This window comes from Equus asinus, chromosome 22, assembly GCF_041296235.1.
Source record: "Equus asinus isolate D_3611 breed Donkey chromosome 22, EquAss-T2T_v2, whole genome shotgun sequence".
NCBI classification, from domain to species: domain Eukaryota; kingdom Metazoa; phylum Chordata; class Mammalia; order Perissodactyla; family Equidae; genus Equus; species Equus asinus.
In genome coordinates this window covers 37,860,682-37,881,511 of record NC_091811.1, presented here as the reverse complement: position 1 = coordinate 37,881,511, position 20,830 = coordinate 37,860,682, and the positions used below count along the sequence as shown (strand labels likewise).

The window sequence follows — 20,830 nt, the reverse complement described above, 5'->3', positions numbered from 1 at the left end:
AGGAAAAAAACAGTCTTCATTTCAGTCTTTTAGTGAATTTGTTAACGGTAAAATGATGTCAAAGGAAAGGTAGTTTAGGACAAAAGACATATAAAGACAGGAACTAACACAACATTAGACTTCTCCCTTCAAAGATTTTTGAAAACTTCAAGAGGGGAAGATTACTTCACAGACTGGAATGTAAGCCCAGTTGGAACCAAGGTCTATAGGGCTTTTGAGGTGTCTAATGTTGAAAATCTCAAGTTGACTCTCTAGTTAAAAAGAGCTGGAGAGGAGAAAGGAAAATTTTTGTTCTGGAAAAGTGTTCTTCTCTGATGCAAATAGAAATTCATCTTACAAAGGAAGAAGCAGAGATGAGTTGCCCTAATTTAGTCTTTTGGAAATAGACAAGAAGATTGTGAATTTTCTAAAAAACTCTTGTTTCTTCTAAATATTATTTTATAAGCTATGAGATGTCTTATTTTTTGTGAAAATTTTCCAAGCCCAAAGATATTCATAAAAATTAACTTGAAACACTGAAATCCATTTTTGGAAAGAAGAAGTGTATAGAGAATCTTAATTTTTAAAAAGTTATATAAAAAAGAGGTCAGGTAATTAGCTGGTGCTTTCATTTCAGATATTTTATGCACTTTCCTTTTTTATGTCTTTTCTGTTTGGAGAGATGGAAACATTCAAATGTTAAAAGTATTCCACAATATGTGTTATTTAAAAACCTCCCAAATCCCAAAGTGGAAGTAATAAACTTCCAACCAGAATACTGACTAAATCAGTTTTAATCTTCTGTGAATCTAGTAACAAGAGTGGAATAAACTTTTAGAATCACACTGTAAACTTGAGAGGAAATACACTGCCAAACGTTAATCTGAAAAGCACGTTTTTGATTAGTAAAAACTAATGCTACTAGAAATTTTTGTTTTTTTTAATAATGTGGTGAAAATGACAATAATCATATTTATTGAGTCCTTACTTTAGTTGTTCTATTTTATTACATGTATTAACTCATAACAATTCTGTAAGGTAGGCATTAAATTTATTCTCCTTAACATATAAAGGAACAAGCATAAAGAAGTGGAACTTTGGTACAAACAGAATCTAACGTCATGATTTTGTTGTTGTTTAATGAACATTTCTACCTGTGATAACTGGTTTACCTAACACAAATGAATACTAATCCTTTAATATGATTTGCAAGAACACAGATTAAATGGCAGAGTTCACTGTCAGTTCTCTTAATTTACCTCACACAGGGACCAGATAACTCCTATAAAGGTATTTCTTGCTCTCATTTTAAACATTTCTATGGCGGCCACATGACTCCTTTTGATAGGAAAGTTATATGAGATTTAAAGTCTTTTAAGAAAAATCTTTCATTTTGATCAAAGAAATATTAATCTAAACTAATCTTATGAATGGGTTTACTTTGTTATATAATCTCGTCCAGATTTAGAGCTCAAATAAGGATTGGTCATATGTTAATAAGAAAACATGATAAAAAAGGATATACCCACAAGACATCTTGAATTTATTTCAAGTGTATGTTCTTTCACCGTTGCAATTCCTGTATGTATGCTGAAAGTATCTATAACTCCTTTGCTGCCTGATGACTTTCGAATCAGATGATTTAAAATAAACTCTTCGAGGATATATACGTAAATAGGAGTTTTCTGAGAATACATCACTTCCTGAAAGCCAATTCACTATTTTTGGCTCAGAATTTTCTCTTCAGAAGATTAGGCACCTATCAGGAATTTGGGGGAAACTGCTTTTAAAAACACCTTGAGATAACATGCATAAAGATTCAATCCTACACAAAATGCTTCTGTGAATGGTTAATTTATCTGGAAAGCCTACCTAGGAATTTCTTACTCTGCTGACAAACTCTCCTTTGTTGAAACCTAATGGTAGTTATTGAGGGGTGAGAATTTTCTTTGTGTCATAACAAGTTTGACTTCAAATTAAGAGTGTGGGACTAAAGTGGTGTCAGGAGCTTTAATACACTCCTAGTCTTCTAAGAAATTGCCAACTGAAGGATCATCTTATATTTTCTATTTATTTTGGCATTTTGATTGCCAAGTAAGTTTAGATCTTATGTGTCAAATTTCCTCATACACACTATGTTTTATTTATATTTTTATTATATTATATAACACACATGATAAATGTTACATAATATATTTTATATTATACATTATACTTAATATTATATATTATGTACTATATAACCCTTAAACATACTATTTATATAATAGATAATAAACATATAAATAAAACATAAAACATTGTGAGAAAATTTATTATATAATTTGAAATATAATATGTTTATTACAGAGATTACATTAAACATCTCATCTTACGTGTTTCTCATCTTGCATATTACTAAAGATTTGTTCAAAATACTAAAAATTAAGTTTGACCTGTTATTTTTGACCACAGCTCAGACTCACACATTAATAAAATCACATTGTACTGAATGACATTTGTTTTGTAAAGCATCAATATGCCTTCTGAATTCTGACAAGTATATTCTGAATTATGTTTCTGAAATGGAACTATGGCAGAAGAGCCTTAGTGAAGTCTATTAGAACCACAGTGGTGTTAACACAGTCAGAAGGCCTAACGGGTGCATGCAGATTTCAACAAATAGTACAAGAAATTAACAAACTTATGGCAAAAACCCTAAAAATCTAGAACTATCTACTTTTTTCATAAGTGTCAAGTTAAATTGGAAATACTATAGGTCATTTCTAGCCATCTAGCCAGAAATTACTCAGTGTTGCTTTTTTGTTGACAGATGGGATTTGTTTACAGAGATAACTATTAGAATATATAACTAATGAGAAAAATAATCTTAGATGGAGATTCCTAAATTAGATGACAAAGGAGATTTTAAATTTTTTTAAACTTCATGTTATCATATGGAAACCAATGCTTCAGTTTATGGAAGCACAAATTAAAACCCTTCAGGAGATACTTACCCTTTTCTGTTCTTTGACATACTCTATCAATTCATCTCTTGTTCTTTTCACTGCCTCTTCCATAGCCTTTTCACTTCGCTTCTGCTCTTCCATTATTGCTGCCTTAACAGTTTCCTGTTTGTGGGAGGGGGAAAAAGATCAGGGAGGGATGCATATGACATGTTTGTGTCCATTTTATATAAACTAAAAATCCTCTTCCATGGATTGAGCTCATTCTGTTCAAAGTGTATCTTTAAACAGGAATAAGAAATTACAAAATCTTTTGAGATCTGTTAGAGATTCCACAGAATTCACTTTTCTAAAATGAGTGAGAGGGAAACGAAGTGGAATAAGCCATTTATTGCAGGGAGCGCCTGACAGACTTCAATGGCTTCCTTACCAACCTTTCATTTGATGTTTACATGATTGCCTTCCTGTACTTTGCACTATCCACATAAGACTTCCAACTTGTGTTTATTCTTCCAAGAACACCCTAATTCTCTAGCTGTTTTATTCACGTTTAATTTTCCCATCATACAATAATCAAGTGTGGTCTGGGTGGTAAGATTTACAGCTAGTTTGGTCCTCCTGCCAGGTTAAGATGTTGAGAGCTGGACACCATGAATAACAAGTAAAAATTCCACCCTGTGTGCTAATATTTGAAATGAGAAATCTAGGGAGAAAAGTGGTACTCCTCATTTTACTGAAATAGTAATCAGGTACCTAAGAGATGTCAGAATTTCAGGTAAGGAGAAAGAAGACTAAAATTCTGAAAAAGCAATGTAATATTTCCTAAAAATTAGCAATATTTTCTGCTAAAATACCATTTCATGGATTGGATGAATGCCACAAAACAAACTTCTTTAACTTCCATTTATCTATATAGCTACCATCCTTTTTTTGGACAGGCAATAAATTAGGAAACGTCTTAAAATTTCTCAAACGTATTTTCTTCATTGTGTTATTCTTAAGGATTCTTCACTTTGTAGTTTACATGTTTTTCTTTAGTTTTTCCCAATTAATTTTAGATATGTATATATAACCCAGAATATATGAAATAATGTTAAGAAATTCCTATTCTAAATATATTTACTGTAGAAAATTTGAAAACACAGAAAAATATGAACATAATACGCACACATATACACACTTGGGTATAAAGAGGATGGGCCTCAAACTGTACATACTATTTTCTAACTCTGACATTTTCCACTTAAAATTTATTTTGAATATTTTAAAGCCATTATATATTCTTTCATAATATGATTTCTATTCCATTACGGGGATGTATAACAATTTATTTTACCAATCCTAATTCATGAATATTTTGGTTGTTTTTAATAACATAAAGCAGTAAGGAGCATCCATAAATATATCTTTGTGGTGCATGTTAGATATTTCCTTAGGATCAATTCGAGAAGTAAAATCATTTTGGCCAAAGGATATAATTTTTGAGTTCTATTATAGCTTTTGACATTTTGTACAAATTTTTTCCCATAAGTAGCCCATGAAAACGGCTGTTTTCTTGCATTCTTGATTATATTTAGTTTCATCAGTTTCTAAAATCTTTGCTTATTTGAGGGAGAATGACATTTAATTTCATTCCGCATCTTTAAAAGATTATTATGTGATAGCATTTTTCATAGAACTATATTAGTAATGTACATATTATGTCATCATTCACTTGATCATGTCCTCTTCCCACTGTAATATTGGTCTACTCATGATTTTTTGGATTCTCTTCCTAATAGAAAATGTTAAGTCACAAATCTGAAAATCCCTACAATGAAGATTTTGAAAATTGTTCCTATTTTCAATCACTGAGTACAATAAGCTTTAGTTCCATTGATAAAATATTTAATAGAGTACTAAGCTGTTTCCACAATTACTTGAAAAGATTAAAGTTGAAAAACTACAGTATTTTTTAAAAGAAAAAATGAAGACAAATAAGATTATTTAAAATAAAACCATCTACTATTACAATTCCTATTGGTTTCATACTTAACTAATTTGGAATCTGAAAATTCTCAGATTTTAGAAAGGAAAAAAATATTGCATATATTACTAAGCATATATTACTACAGTGAAGAGTATGAATAATCACACTACGTGGGTAAATTAAAAGTATAAATACCTTCACATCAGTTCAGGTCATGTTTTGCCAATAGTAGAGTTGAAAAATCCCTAGTTTTCAGGGTTTTTGGAATTTTAGAACTGCCGCTAAGAACTGTGGACTTGGATTATTTGAATGTAAAACATAAATTCTTGCCATACTAAATATTAACCAGAATTTCTACCTAGCAAGGGTAATATCAGTAAATCTGACCAGACCTGTTTGGTTGAAAACAAAAGCATCCATTTAAATAAAAGGGATACATCCAGAAAAAACATGAAGAGTTAGCTAATATGCTCTTCAGTTGACATTTTCTCACGGGCTGCGGGTTTACATTATCTGCTCAGTCCACATTTTCGAGGATCCTCCTTTCCTAATATTTGAGCTGATAGAGAGCCATTTACACAGAAAGCTTCCCTTGATTCTCTCCTCCTCAGTTGGGAGTTAGGTGACAGTCAAGGTTGTGAAACCCATCCTTAAAAACTACTCGTCAATAAACAAATTCCTTTGACTATGATATAAAAGTTAAAGTTTAAGCCATTTTCTAACCAAATTCTGAACTAGCTGGAAATGATAAATTTTGTGTGCATGTGTGTACGCATGTGCCTGTGAATATCCGCCTTCATGTTTTGTTGAATTCCATGAGTAAACCTTATTGTCCCTGTGAGTCACGAGAATTAGTCTAAAATAAAATATACCTCACAAGGAATGAAGATTTGCACCAATAAGTATATTCAAATAGGAAATTCTGGAAGAGTATTTTCCAGAACATTTTAGTAATGGCCACACCATTGGAACATGGTATATTCTTAAGGCAGGGTTTCTCAACCTCAGCACTACTGACAATTCTTTGCTGGCGGGAGTTGGGAGGGTGGGGAGGTGGGATGTCCTGTGATAAGTGGCATACATGGCATCTATGCATTAGATTGCCTCCAGTTGAGAACTACTGCTCTAAGATAAACAGTTTGGAGAAAAACATCCATTTTCATATATATTATAGATTGTTAAAATATATCAGTTACATTTTTATCATATCTTAAATATTTTTATCTAAAATATATGTAAGAAGTAATAAGCAAATGATTATATAACTAGTTTCTAAATGTGGAAGAAAGAGTTCTACATACTAATTTTCAAAAAAATGAATGACTGGAGTCAGTTTCTACATTGTTACAATTAAATAGGCCATGATGAATGTCATTTAGAATTAAAAGCTTATGTGACATTTTGTACAAGACTTTTTGATTTCTCCTTATTGCTTAAAAGTATAGTTATACTTTAGCATCCATTAAATCTGTCATACATTTCAGTAATCACAAGATCATAAATTAATAAGTGATATGTGGTTTTTTGTTTATCACTGCGATTTAGTCAAGGATTGCAAACACAGTCAAATTATTTACATGAATTTCAATCAACTCAATTCTGGTCTGTGGGCTGTAAACCATACTATCAAAAATTTTCTGGGGCAACTGTGTGCTTTACTTATTTTTTGTTTCTATACACAAAGTATGCATGTTATCTAGTCACGTAATATTTAAAAAGTTGCACATGGTTGTGAAAATACACCTTAGAAAATGAGTGTTTGAATCATAAGTCAGGCTGCTTTATATACTTCCCGTGCATCAACAGTTAAAAAAAAGAAGTGAGACTTGCATTCCTATACAAATTTATGAGTTCAAAGCACAGTTCCATCAGTGCTTTTCAGATGCTGATGCAAGTACAAATGAAACTTTCATATTTCAAAATCCATTTACTGTTCAATTGAGAACCTTTCTCTAACCTTCAATTGGAAGTAATTAATCTGCACTGTAATGACATGCTAAATGGAAAATATTAATAGAAGCATCTAATTCTATAAATGGTTCTCAAGTAATGAATATGATCAATTAAAATCATATGCTCATTGACTGCTATCAAGATTTGGCAGTAGCTATCTTTGTGAAAGACATTTTTGAAGATGAAAGACGTAGAATCTCATTACATATCAGCATTAATAAATGAGTATTTGCTAACATTTTTGATGACAGGGATACCTAACTTTGAACCACAATTAAGCAAAATGTTATACTTTCCAGATAGAATTCTGTTCTTCTCATCAGTAGATCTACATTATAAAAAATTATTCTTATTACTATACTTTGAATTTCATCAATAAAAAATTTGTGAAGATTTGTTTTTCTCTTGTTATGTAAGCACCTACATAATATTCTCAATTAAGCCTCTTGGCCCATAAAGCCTAAAATATTTATTATTTGGCCCTTTACAGAAACAGTCAATTCCTGTTTTAGGTCATGATTCTGCAAGTTGGCAATGTGAGCTGAGCTCAACTGGATAGGTCTTAAGGCCTTGACTGGGCTCTTCGCAGGTATTTGCAATCAACTGCTGGGGCTGAAGTGGCTGTTACTACTAGAATGGCCCCAGGTAGGACGCCTTGTTTCTCCTTCCTGTGGTGTCCCATTCTTCAACAGACTAGCTCAGGATGTTTCATATGGCAGCTAGACAGAGTTGCAAAAGAAAGTGAAAGCACGTAAGGTCTCTTAAAATATGGGCTCAGAAATGATACAATGTTAATGCAGCCAAGTTATATTGGCCTGAGCAAATATGTATTATAAACTGATTTCCAAATTCTTGTCTAATTGTCTAAACATCTTCTCAATACGTTCAAAGATAACCAGCCCTGGTGCTTAGTGGTTAAGATTCAGCACTCTCACCAGATTCATTTCCAGGTCAACTAACTATACCACCCATCTATTGGTTGTTATACCGTGGTGGCTGCATATTGCCGTGATGCTGAAAGCTATGTCATCAGTCTTTCAAACGTCAGCAGGGTCACCCATGGTGGACAGGTTTCAGCAGAGCTTCCAGACTAAGACAGACTAGGAAGAAGGACCTGGTCCCTCAAGAAAACGCTATGAACAGCAGCAGAGCATTGTCTGATACAGCACTGGAAGGTGAGAGGATGGTACAACAAGACCGGGCAGAGTTCCACTCTGCTGTATACAGCGCTGCTAGGAGTTGGAATCAGCACAAACAACAAATGTTCCAAGATATCAGGCATTCTATTATGTTTATCTTCTTGGAGACATTATCTCCTGGACATATCTTCAAACTGGATTGGTTGCTCTCCAGGTCTGTTACACAGCTCTCTATTCTGGTATCTCCCTCAGGGATATTTCTGGGCATTCACTACATCTCTCTTAAATTGTATCTCCAGCTTTCTAAACATCAGTGGATTCTTCTTTCTTGGTTTACTCCTTTTCTTTGCTTTGTTTTGAGGTAAACCGGTATATAACACTATACAAGTTCAAAGAGTACATTATAATTCGACATCTGTATAAACTACAAAGTTATCACCACCAAAAGTCTAATTACTATCCATCACCATTTTGCCCACTTCACCCATTTTGCCCACTTCCCCAAGACAATCAGTATTTGTCTGATTTATTTCATTTGGCATAATACCCTCAAGGTCCATCTATGTTGTTGCAAATAGAAAGATTTCATTCTTTTTTATGGCTGAGTAGTATTCCATTGTAAATATACATAGACATAGACACACACACACACACACCCCCACACACACACCCCCACATCTTCTTTATCCATTCATCCACCTAGGGACACTTAGTTGTTTCCCTATCTAGGCTATCGTAAATAATGCTGCAATGAATATGAGGTTGCATACATCTTTTTGTACTCCTTTGTTATGATAGAGAACCTCCTCCAGCAGATTCCTGAGAAAAGGCACATAGGAAGTAAAAGTTTTGGTATCTCCTTTGTTTGAAAAATGTCTTTATTCTTCCCTCACAATTTAGTTTGGCAAGGTGTGGATTTCTAGCTTGGAAATTTCTGCAGTTTCAAAGGTTGTTGAGAAGCCTGATTACATTCTGATTCCTCATATTTGCATAATTTTTTCCCTCTATAAGAACTTTCATGCATTTTCTTTATCCCTATTTCTCAAAAATTTCATGACAAACCTAGTTATATGCCTATCTAGAAACTCATGTCTTACAATCTAGAAACTCATATCCTTCAATTCTGGGAGATTCCTTTTAATAATAATAATTATATTATTTGCTGCATTCTATTTTCTGCTTTTTATTTAACCTCCTGAACTGATTGCCTAATATTCTGGTCTTTTCATTCCTATTTTCCATTTCTTTTCTTTTCTCTAGAAGACTTCTACAACTTCATCTTCTGGCTCTTGTTTTTGTTTTTTAACTTTCTACTATATTTTAAATTTCTAATCTTTTTCTTTGACAAAAAATTGTATTCTCTGTTTCATACATGCAAAATCTTATCTCTGAGAAAATTAATGATAGTTTTTTTAACTTTTCGTATCTCCACAGAATCTCCGTTTTATTCTCTGCTTTTCATAAATTATCTGTTCATACTTGACTATTTGCTCATGTTTAAAGAGAAGAGCACTAAAATGCTGAGTAACATCTCTCTGCTTGCAGTTGTGGTTTATGGACTGTGATGTTAATAGCAGAGTAAACCGGCTGGGTTGTTTCCTTGGGGCAATTTCTGATACCAATATAGTTAGGTCTTTTATCTTGGGCTGTCTAGATTCCTTAGCAAAGAGTCTTCCAATTTCCTGTCTGGTTCTCAGCATTCTGAGAGCTGGGATGGGGAAAATGGCTAAGGTTCTCAATAAGCAGCACAAAACTTTTCACCTTGCCCTCCTCCCAACCCCATTTTACTGTAGCACCTATACCTTCAAGCCCTGGGTGATCCCTGGTCAGAGACCCTGTGTTTTACTTTTTGCCAAGGAACTAAGCCCAGTTTTCTGCCAGCACTGGAAAAAAAAATGAGTGGGGATCTAACTACTTATGAAACAGACTTTCAAACTTTCCTTCTTTTGAAGCTTCGTTTTCTTTCCTACTTCCAGAGGTATCTGGTGCCACCAACTAGTAAGCCCTGTGGAGTTTCTACAACATATATTACTCTTCTCAGTTGCCTCAATTTCTAGCTTAGAGTCCCATTTCAGTAGAGTTTTATTTCAGTGGGGTTTTAGAAGGGAGTAGATAAAAATGAGTATTCTATCTGTTCTTTTTAGCTAGATATGTGTTAGGAAAAAAATGTTAAACTTTTTATTTTGAAATAATTTTAGTTTACAGAAAGCATGTGAGGATAGTACAAGAGTTCTCATATACGTGTAATCTAGCTTCCCCTAGTATTAACATCTTACATAATTATGGTACATTTATCAAGCTAAGAAATTAAGATCGTATAATAATATTAAATAGATTACAGATTTTATTTGTACTTCACCAGTTTTGCACTGAGAGTTTCTTAGTTCTTCCTTAATATAACATTTACACTTTTGAAGAGCACTTTTCAGGTATTTTGAAGAAATCTGGATCTGTCTCTTTTGTCTCATGATTAGACTAGGGTTTTAGATTTTGGAGAAGAATACCATAGAGATGAAACATGCTTCTCATTATATTATATCAGGAAGACATGGCATTAAACATAATTTATCACTGGCTTTATTACCCTTGATCATTAGGTTAAAGTGGTTATCTGCCAGGTCTCTCTAAAGTTACTATTTTTTCCCTTTCTACAATCTATTCATTAAAAACAAATTCCAGCTGGGGCTGGCCCTGTGGCCGAGTGGTTAAGTTCGCGCGCTCCGCTGCAGGCGGCCCAGTGTTTCGCTAGTTCGAATCCTGGGCGCGGACATGGCACTGCTCATCAGACCACGCTGAGGCAGCGTCCCACATGCCACAACTAGAAGAACCCACAACGAAGAATACACAACTATGTACTGGGGGGCTTTGGGGAGAAAAAAAGGAACAAATAAAATCTTAAAAAAAAAAAACAAATTCCAGCCAACACTCAAGGGGAGGTGAACTAAGTTCCACCTACTGGACAGGGGAATATCTATGTCATTTTTAAGAGATATATGAATATTTTTGAACTATTCAGTTTCTTCTATAGCTATGGAATTATTCAGCATTTCTACTTCTTGCATCAGTTCTGGGATTTATATTTTTCTCAGTAATTTTTCATTTCATCTAAGATTTATAACTGATCGGTATTAAGTTTTTGATATTGCTTGTATCATCTTTAAAACCTGTATAGCATCTATGTTAGGTGACTTTATTCATTCCCCTGATAATGTTTATTAATAACATCCCTCTTTCTTCATCAATCTTGTCAAAGATTTGTGAATTTATGTCTTTTAAATAATGACAGTATAGTATTTTGAAACTTTCCAATTTATGTCATGAATTTCTGTTATAATCTTTATTATTTCTTTTTATTTTATTTGGACTATTCTGTTTTCTAACTTACTTAATAAATTAAAAGTGTTGGCCTATTATTTTCCAGTCTTTTTTATTTTCCAGCATAACTTTTTAAGACTATAATTTTCCTCTGAAGTACTCTTTTAGACTCTACTCACCATTTTTAAAGTAAATAGCTATTTTAATAATGACTGCATTATTTTTTCCTTGTGCTTAGCATTTTTTAAAAAAGAATACTTATACATAGTGAAATGCACAAACCTTAAGTGTAAGACTCACTGGACTTTTAGATAGATATACACCCATTTACTCACTACCCAGATCAAGAAAAATAACATTTATATGCTGCAGAAAGTTCTCTCATGCTTCTCCCCATCACAGATAACCATTATTGTAATTTTTATCATCATCGATTATTTTTGTTGGTTCTTAAAGGTCACAAAAATGGAATCACACAGAATTTATGCTTTTGTGGCTAGCTTTTGTTCAACATAATATTTTTGAGATTCATCCACACTGTAGAGTGTATCATTATTTTGTCCTTTTTATTTTGGGTAGTGCTCCATTGTATGAATACACCACAATTTATCCATCCCTTCTACCACTAATGGATATTTGGAATGTTGCCATTTGGGGTTATTATAAGTAAAGCACCTTTTTTCATTCCTTTACACATCTTTTAGTGGACATATGTTCTAATTTCTGTTGAGTGTATACATAATTGTGGAAATAGTGGGTATCAGAATATATATGTGTTGAGCTTATTAACAGTTACTGCCACACATCTCTAAAAAATGGGTAGACAAATTTATTTGTCCACCAAGAATGAGAGAAAGATCCAGTTGCTCCAAATCATCACTGTCAGCACTTAGTACTCTCAGTTCCTTTAATCATCCCCATACCCAGAGCAGGGGGATACTAGTATCTTACTGTGCTCTTAATTCACATTTCCAGGAAGAATAATACTATTGAACACTTTTTCACATGCTTGTTGGCCAGTTTTACATGTTCTTTTGTATAGTGCCCTCATTCCTAGGTTGTGGCCTTTATCTAAAAAATTAAGGCCTTTTGGGGACCTCAAACAAAAGCCCTTGATTTACCAAAGCCCTTCTATCTTGACAGAAGTTAATCCCCAACTTTTCCTTCTTCAAAGTGTCTGGTCAGCTCTTTAGCCTCCCAGATGTTCTTTTGTCGTTGGATTTTAAGAGTCTTCCCTTGGCAAATGGAACTTAGGATTTGGCCAATGACTTGGGAGGGGGGGGATCTGAACACAGGTTTTTATTGTTCTGAGGATTTTGTTGTTCTGAAAATCTGCCCTTTGGCAGGCCTAAACTCTGCCTTCTGCCTCAACAATTCTGTAAGACTGATGTTTTCTGCTTGGGCTTTGATCCCACACGCTGCCAAATAGAAAACGCTTTTTAAAGCCTGATTCTAAAGTTCACCTTGAATATTTCTATTTTCTCAAGCATTGTAGCTCCTCCAATCCCATGTGTATTAGTTGCTCTGCAATGTCTTCAGAAAGCTGATTTATATACTTTGTACTGCTTTTATACTTGTTTTTTAGTAAAAGGGTTAGTCCCAAACAAGCTATGTTGTGAGGGCTGAAATAAGAAGTTCCACTCATTAAGTTTTAAATTCATATCTAATATCATCTATTTCATTTCTAGAAATTATCTTTGGTTCTTTTAAAACTTTATCTGGTTGTTTTTCTCAAAGTCTCTTGTCTTCTTCCTCACTCACACAAGAGATTTAGAAATTAAAGATTTTTTTCCCTTTAAATCAATTCTATAAAATACTATTAATCTTTAAATTCTATAGAATCTGAAACATTTATTCATTTTATCATTCAACATATTTTTTTTCTCCTCTCACATGATACTTTTTTGTGGACAGGAATAATAATGCTATCATTGCACAAAAGATTCAGTAAAAATCTGTAGTAGTGTGGTAAAACAAATAATATTGAAATTTGTGAAACACAGATATTAATATATTTGTGACATATAATGGTTCTCAACCACACCTGGATTAGATAAATGTATAAAATATAAAGCTGACAAAATAGAGAAAAATCAAAATACTTAAATATTCTGCTCCCATAAATATGACATTAAATAGAACGATCACTTGTTACTTGAAAGTAAAGTTATTAGCAATAAATGATATAACTAAGGAATTATGAAGCACTTAAATCTTGCTAGTTTGGTAAAATATATTTCTTTTGTTTACTCATTGCTATTCAGAACAGGATTACACTAAAAATGGTTAATTTTTTGTTGCTTGCCCTAGATACAGGGTTACTAAATTATACTTAGAATAAACTTTTCAGTCACTAAAATTTCAAGCCTTAGAGATATGTTTGATTTCATAACCTATTTCCAGTCAACAGATTCAGTCTTCTTTCCTCCAAAATATCTGTCTTTTCTTCACCATTTTAACTGCCATCACTTGGGCTAGGCTGCCCTCTTTTTGCATGCGAAGTATTCTAGAAAATTCTAGAGAGTATTCTTAACCTCAGACTCTCCCCTGCTTCAATGAATCACATTTAAGGCTGCCATGTTAATCTTCCATAAAGCATAGTTAGCCCTTGTCACTCTTGTGCCAATGAAGTCTTCAGTGGCATTCAATTTCTGATAATATTTAATGTGAACTTGACTATTTAATGTCAAGGTTCTCATAATCTGCTGAAGCATATCAATTACATCTTTGTTTTATACTACTTTCCCAAGAAACATTTTCAACTTCTACCAAATTGATATCCACCTCCCACTACGCTTATTCCTCTCTTTGCGTTTTCAAATGACTCAACCAGATGTGCTCTGTCATCTCTCATTCTGCCTCACGTTAGAGCAATTTATGGATTTGAGATATTCCCTAGTTTATTTTAAGATCCTTGAAGACAATGGCAAAGTCTCATTCATGTTTGTAATCTCTGTAGAAAGTACTGTTCTGCCATGCAAATAGTTAAGTATTCAACTTGCAGTGCCCTGGACATTTTACGCTCTCTCAGCTTGGAATAATTTCCCCTTATCCTTCTCCTCTGATAACCAAACCTATTCCTCTCCTCTTGCATGATTCAGTTTAAGTACCATCACCAACTCTAGGGAGCCTTCCCCAAAATGCTCGAGGTCTTCCACACCCCCTCGTACTGTGGGTGGATCGAGTACCTCTTGTACGTGCTCAAAGAACCCCTATATTTTCTCTCTCAAAGCACTCTATAACTCATTACTTATTGTATTATTGGAATACTGCTTTACTTATCTATCTTATAAACTTGAGATCTCTTTGAAATCAGGGACTATATTTACTATAGTTCATATTCTTTGTTTTTTTTTTTTAAAGATTTTATTTTTCCTTTTTCTCCTCAAAGCCCCCCGGTACATAGTTGTATATTTTTAGTTGTGGGTCCTTCTAGTTGTGGCATGTGGGATGCCGCCTAAGCATGGCTTGACGAGCGGTGCCATGTCCGCGCCCAAGATCCAGACTGGCGAAACCCTGCGTCGCCAAAGCGGAGCATGCGAACTTTAACCACTAGGCCATGGGGATGGCCCCTACAATTCATATTCTTTATGACTAGAACCTTAGGATAGTATCTGGTACAGCGTGTAGAAGCGTAATTCATCTTCAGTGAATGAGTGAATTTCTTTCCCCAATTCGAAGAAAGTCTATGTAAGGGTAGCAACTATATCTTACATTTCTCGTGTCCCCCCACAGTACCTGATATGGTGGGTATACACTAAATTAAAGCTTCCCAAACTTTCAGTTAACGGTTGTCCTGTTGCCTCAGTAATTTTTTTCATGGTGCTCTCTGGGTCAAAAGAAATACCTAATTGTTCTATTTATTAATTAGTTGGGTCATAACTTAGCAGCCATTTGATAATACAGAAAAATTGAAAGAAAAATACTTTTCTTTCATCCTTAACCACAGTTACTTCTTCATGAGAATTTTGTACACACTAGGACTTGCACAACTTCTTAAAACTTGGCATAAGATCGAACAGTAACACTCTCATTTCCTGTTCCACATTGTTACTTGCATGGTACTTGCTTTTTATCACAGCAACCCCTAGACGCAACTCCACTAAGATATAACAGAAAAGAATGTAAGACAAATTAGTATTGACAAGCTAGTACTTTACCTGGTTTCCCAGAGATCTTAAGTATCACTGTGTTGCCCTCTAACATTTAAAATACCCTGTAGCACCCTTATGAGTTCATTACAGCATCCCCGGGCACCTGGATGCAGTTTGGAAAGTATAGCCTTAGGTAATCACAGTAACAATTCATTCACTCATGGTTTATTATGTATGGCACTATGCTGGGTGTTAAAACTACAAAGGTGATTGGGATAGTGGTAATGATAATAATAGTAATAATAATAGGATTAACACAACATTGGCCATCTCAGCAACAACAACACATACTATGTGCCAGGCACTACGCTAATAAGTTAAATGAATTTATGCTGGGTTATAAACTCATTAATGGTAGTTACAATGAAATATTCTGTGACCTAACAGAGATCTGTGTGAAAGATACAGCAGAGTTAAGCAAAATACAATATTAAAAGCATTAAAATAAAAATATAAAAGCAATGATATTTGGTGTTTAAAGTTCAGAAAATAGTTATGCACATTTTCATTTAATCCTCAGAAACATTTTGAGACAGGAATATCCTGAGATTTAAAGTAGTCAAGCTACTTAACTAATGTTATATGTTTAAAAAGTGGCAAAGTAAACATTTTAAATGTGTTTTAAAGAGATTTTACAGTATTATTTTTGAAAGAGAATTTTCAACAATTAAATTATAAGAATCACAGATTTTCTGAACATTAGTAATTGGGTGTAAATCTGCGGAGATGGAAATTGCCATGTACATATAAAGACACAGAAATAGAAACAGAGCAAAAAGAACAGATCCTTAGCAAAAAATGACAGCAGAAATTATATTCTCAATACATACATTCTTCAGTCTCGTACCCAACCCATTTTTCACAATCTTGGATAAAAATTATACACTTTTTGCTAGAAAACTCATGACTTGATAGTTTTATATTGTACTGAGCTAAAAATTTTCACCTGCTTTTTCTAATCTGTTCCTCTTCAGCTAAATAGAAAAAAATATCCTTTTACAGCAGCCTTCAAAAATGTGAAGAATGTTGCCATATCTTTATTCTCCTTTTCTCTGAGCTAAATATTCCAATTCCTTCAATAGTATGTGACAAGGTTTCCTGCTCTGTCATTGGCTTAACCACAATACCACCTAATATTTACATGATATTTTATAGTCTCTAAAAACTGTTGTACAAATCTATCTCAGTTTTCATTCTTTTTTTAAACAACTTTCCAAGGGCCTCACAACAACTCTGTAAAGCAGATATTATTAATCTCACTTTATAGATCTGGAAATGGAGCCTCACACATCTTTTAAAACTTGGTCAAGGTTACATGAATCACAAGCTAGGACTCAAATCTAACCCTACTTACTTCTTAGCACATTTATTTGGCTATCAGTTAAGATTCTTTTGATCACAGGGCACAGAAAATTCAGCACAAACTGACTTAAAAAAAAAGAATTTACAGCCTCACATGAAAGAACATAAAAAAACTAAGAGTAGGCTTTACTTAGTGTTCAAGCAATGTGATCAGGAGGCAAATTTCTCCCTCTCCAGTTCTTAGCTCTGCCTTTAGTGCTGGCTCCATTTTCACAAAAGCTCTACACATATGGTCCCAAGATGGTTACTAACAGTTCCAAGGATTTTCTCATTTTTTTCCTGTGAATGAGAGTGTTTATATACCTGAGGATCCAAGTCCCAAAATGGAGTCTTAGAAGCTTGACTCAGAATATGTGTGAATTCTTGGAGCCTGCTAACATGTGGATGGGATATAATTCTTAGCCTAAGTAAACAAGGGCTTATGCCTAGATGAGAAAGTAGGTTAAATCTCACCTAAACCACATGGCTAAGAAATAAAAAGTATCACTTTGGGAAGAGACGAACAGATGCTGAGCACGCACCAATAAGTGTCTAAGATAGTCCTATTCTGAATTGGAAATGTCTCTCTTAAACCGGTATATGGAACTGAACGTGATGCTTCGACGTGGCCAGTGAATGAGAGTGTACTACTTTACTGTGACCTAAAAATTCTACTTGGACTCATGCAGCCACTCACCACCTTAGAGCAGATCTATATCAGTTGTTCAAAGTAAACACTTTGCTGGAGCTGAAAGTAATTATCCTTGTTTCTCTCAGATTACTTTCTAAGTATTTCACTGAATACAATAATATTAAGAACTGTTTCAGTTTGGTACCCAACAATCTGATGAAGACTGTTTTTAAAGGGATCATAACATCTAAAGTACTATTTTTGGTAACACTACTTTTGGTAAAATGTTACGTTAAAAAGCAACCAAAACTCTAAAAGAGCCAAAATGTGTGTTGGGAATCAAGTCCATTTTTTAAAGATTAATATATCTCCTTAAAATAGTGCTGATACTGCATCATCTTATAATCTATTGTGGTTTATTCAAGACTCAGCTCCTACTTTCAAGGCACATAATATAGTGGAGAAGACAAAGAAACATCCTTTTTGTTTTTTTAAGGAAGATTAGCCTTAAGTTACCATCTGTCACCAATCCTCCTCTTTTTGCTGAGGAAGACTGGCCCTGAGCTAACATCTGTGCCCATCTTCCTTGACTTCATCTTCCTTGACTTCCATTGTGGGATGCCTGCCGCAGCATGGCTTGATGAGCAGTGTGTAGGTCTGCACCCAGGATCCAAACTGGCGAACCCTGGGCTGCCAAAGCAGAATGTGTGAACTTAACTGCTGTGCCACTGGGACGGTCCCAGAAACAACCTTTTAATGTTGTTGAGCAGAGGTATAGTTATACACTGAATACCAAAGAAGAAAAAACACTTGATTTAATCTGAGAAGTGAAGAAAGTTTTCTCAATTAGAAAAAGCTAAATTATTAAATACAGGTGGGTTTTGCAAGTTAGGGAAGCAGTGGCATCCCAGGCTGAAGGCACAGTACGACTAAAGGCCCAATATCGTAAAATAGCATGGCATGTGAGTATGTGTACCAGCACTCTGGCACTGAAAGCATGAAATGAGAAGCAAAGTGACAAAAAATGAGCTGGAGAGGAAGGGACCAGGTTAGCCAAAGGCTTATAGTTCATGCTAAGTGTCTTAAATGTTATCCTATAGGCTACAGGGAGGCACTGAAGAATTTAAAGTAGGAGAATGCCATTCATTTTTTATTCCACTTTGAAAGGGGACAAAGAAGTCAATGTAGGAGGTCAAGGTAAGCAATAAGAACTCTAAGACAATGGCAGCAGGTAGGAAGGAAACGTATATATTTAAGGATTATTTAACAGGTAAAAGAGAAAAGCTTTAATGATTAAAAAGATATGAAAATGGAGACGAGAGAAAGTCTAGGAGAAATTTCAGTTCTCTGAACTCGGTAACGTGGTAGACAGTTATCTCATTGAATGAAACAGGAAATAGAACAGGAGGAAAAGGTCTTGAGAGATAAGAAGGTAGCTGATGTACTTGTTTGCTTGCCCCTAGATACAATACTTTTGACAATTAAAAACATAATTAAGATTTTACCTATAATTAAGTAGGTTACTATCAAAATTTTGTAAATAAAAATTTTAAGACAAACTAATGAATCAAAACTAACTCAGTCAATAGAGAAAAATTATTTTGGTGTTGTGAAACCATTTGGCGGGCTAGGCTAAAATAGAAATACTATTTCTTTTTTAAAAGAAGGGTCAGGTGGCAACGCTAAATTTCTTAAAGAAAATTTAACCACTGATTGTAATGTCTGTGGCTTTTGGGGAAAACATAACCCCAAATTACAGTGGCTGAGGTTATAAACTATTATGAAGAGCTTCCAACGTCAGACATAGTTTAAGTGTCTGTATGCACTGGAGTCCTTTTACAGGACTTTGCTAGAACAGCAAAATTAATGACTCTTCTTTTTGCCCACTTTGGTGTCAATAACAAATGTACTTTCCTTTCTCTAACAAAAATTTTCAAGGGACATAGAATTAATTTAATATGAAAATCAAAAAGGCCAGAGTCATAAATTTTCTTCTGAATATCTCAGGAGAAAAAAGTACAAACCTATAACAACAGTAGGAATTAGTCTTGATTTACGTCCAAGACCAAACAAGATCATCTCTCAAGTAAGTTCGGAGAAATATGTGCCACAATCCTTAGGTAGTGTGTTTTCTGTCATAGTCTAACTTTCATCTCTTCAGTTAATGTCAGTATTAACACAGGGAAAATCTAGAGCTAAATTATAAAGCAGAAGCTATTTCCCATACATTTCTCAGGAGTAATTTCAGTTGCTTAAGTTTACACTCACAGCCTTTTGCTTTGCCATACTCTATCCTTCTCTCATTTCTTGTGTGACTTAGTAGCCGAAGATGCTAACTGCTGTTAATTACAAGTTTTATTTTTAGAGTTAATTAAAGAAACATTTGAGTGCTGTGAAGTGAACTAAACCTTAGAATTAAAAAATAGCTTCCAGGCTTTTATAAAGTCAGTCCCTAGCCAGTACTCAAGGAGTCTGTAGTTTCCTGAACAGTAGCTCTTCAGACCCTATGGATCCCAACTAGCTGCCACAGAACTACAGGACAGAATGAGTGTTGGCCTCTCAAACTAGACAGGAGCTGGGCAGAAGGTGGCAGAAGCTGCTGCTCATACTGTTGACCCTGAGCTTCCTAGGAAATGTAGATGAAACTCAGGCCACTCAATCCTGGGTAACAGTATGATACACAGAGCACCAATAACTTTAACACCTTCACAGTTTCATCTGAAATAGAATAATCGTTAAGTGTGAGACTATTGCCACTATTACACAGTTAATATGAAGTGGTCATTATTGTTTCTAGGTAGAAGATGGCCAGACTCCATAGAAGAATGTCATGTAGAGTCCTGAAGAGAAAATTTTTCTTTTAATCCAAAATTTTGATCTCCAGCCCTGACAACTCACGTGAACTCCAGAACCATATTTCTAACCGCCTACTTACCATTTCCTCCAAGATTACGAATAGGCACCTCAAATTCAATACACACAAATTGGATTTTTTATTCCCATCAAACTCAACCCTCCCTCACCACAGTAAACGATGTCACCATCTGAAATGACCATCTATCCAATAATTTATTTTGGAATCATTTTTGAAAAAATAAGCTTTATCAAAATATTATTTACACATCATAAAATTCATCCATATGAAATACATAATTTGCTAAGTTTTGTCAAATGTAATCACCACAATTATGATTAAAACATTCCCATCACCTTTAAAAAAATCACCCTCTCCCATCCCTGGGAACTGCTGATTTCTTTCCTCTCAAATTAGTTTTGCCTTCTCCAGAATTTCACATAAAAAGAATCATGTAGCTTCTACATTTTTTGAATCTGGCTTCTTTCCTAATTTCCTTACCTAAACAAGTCCCCTATTACCCACTCTCAGCCAAACACATTACCCTGAT

At 34.2% G+C, this 20,830-nt stretch overlaps 1 protein-coding gene across 14 annotated transcripts in view; it reads right to left on the bottom strand.

The window, feature by feature from the left end:
* Positions 1 to 20,830, bottom strand: part of CCDC91 (coiled-coil domain containing 91) — a 331,952-nt gene that overhangs the window by 55,185 nt on the left and 255,937 nt on the right. For 10 of the 14 annotated variants that reach the window (XM_014846902.3, XM_044775280.2, XM_070494037.1 and 7 more), the window contains one exon: positions 2,976 to 3,089. The exons of the other annotated variants lie outside the window; for them this stretch is intronic. In XM_014846902.3, the coding sequence (XP_014702388.1) occupies positions 2,976 to 3,089 (114 nt within the window). The remainder of the gene's footprint in view (positions 1 to 2,975; positions 3,090 to 20,830) is intronic. 14 annotated transcript variants of the gene reach the window in all.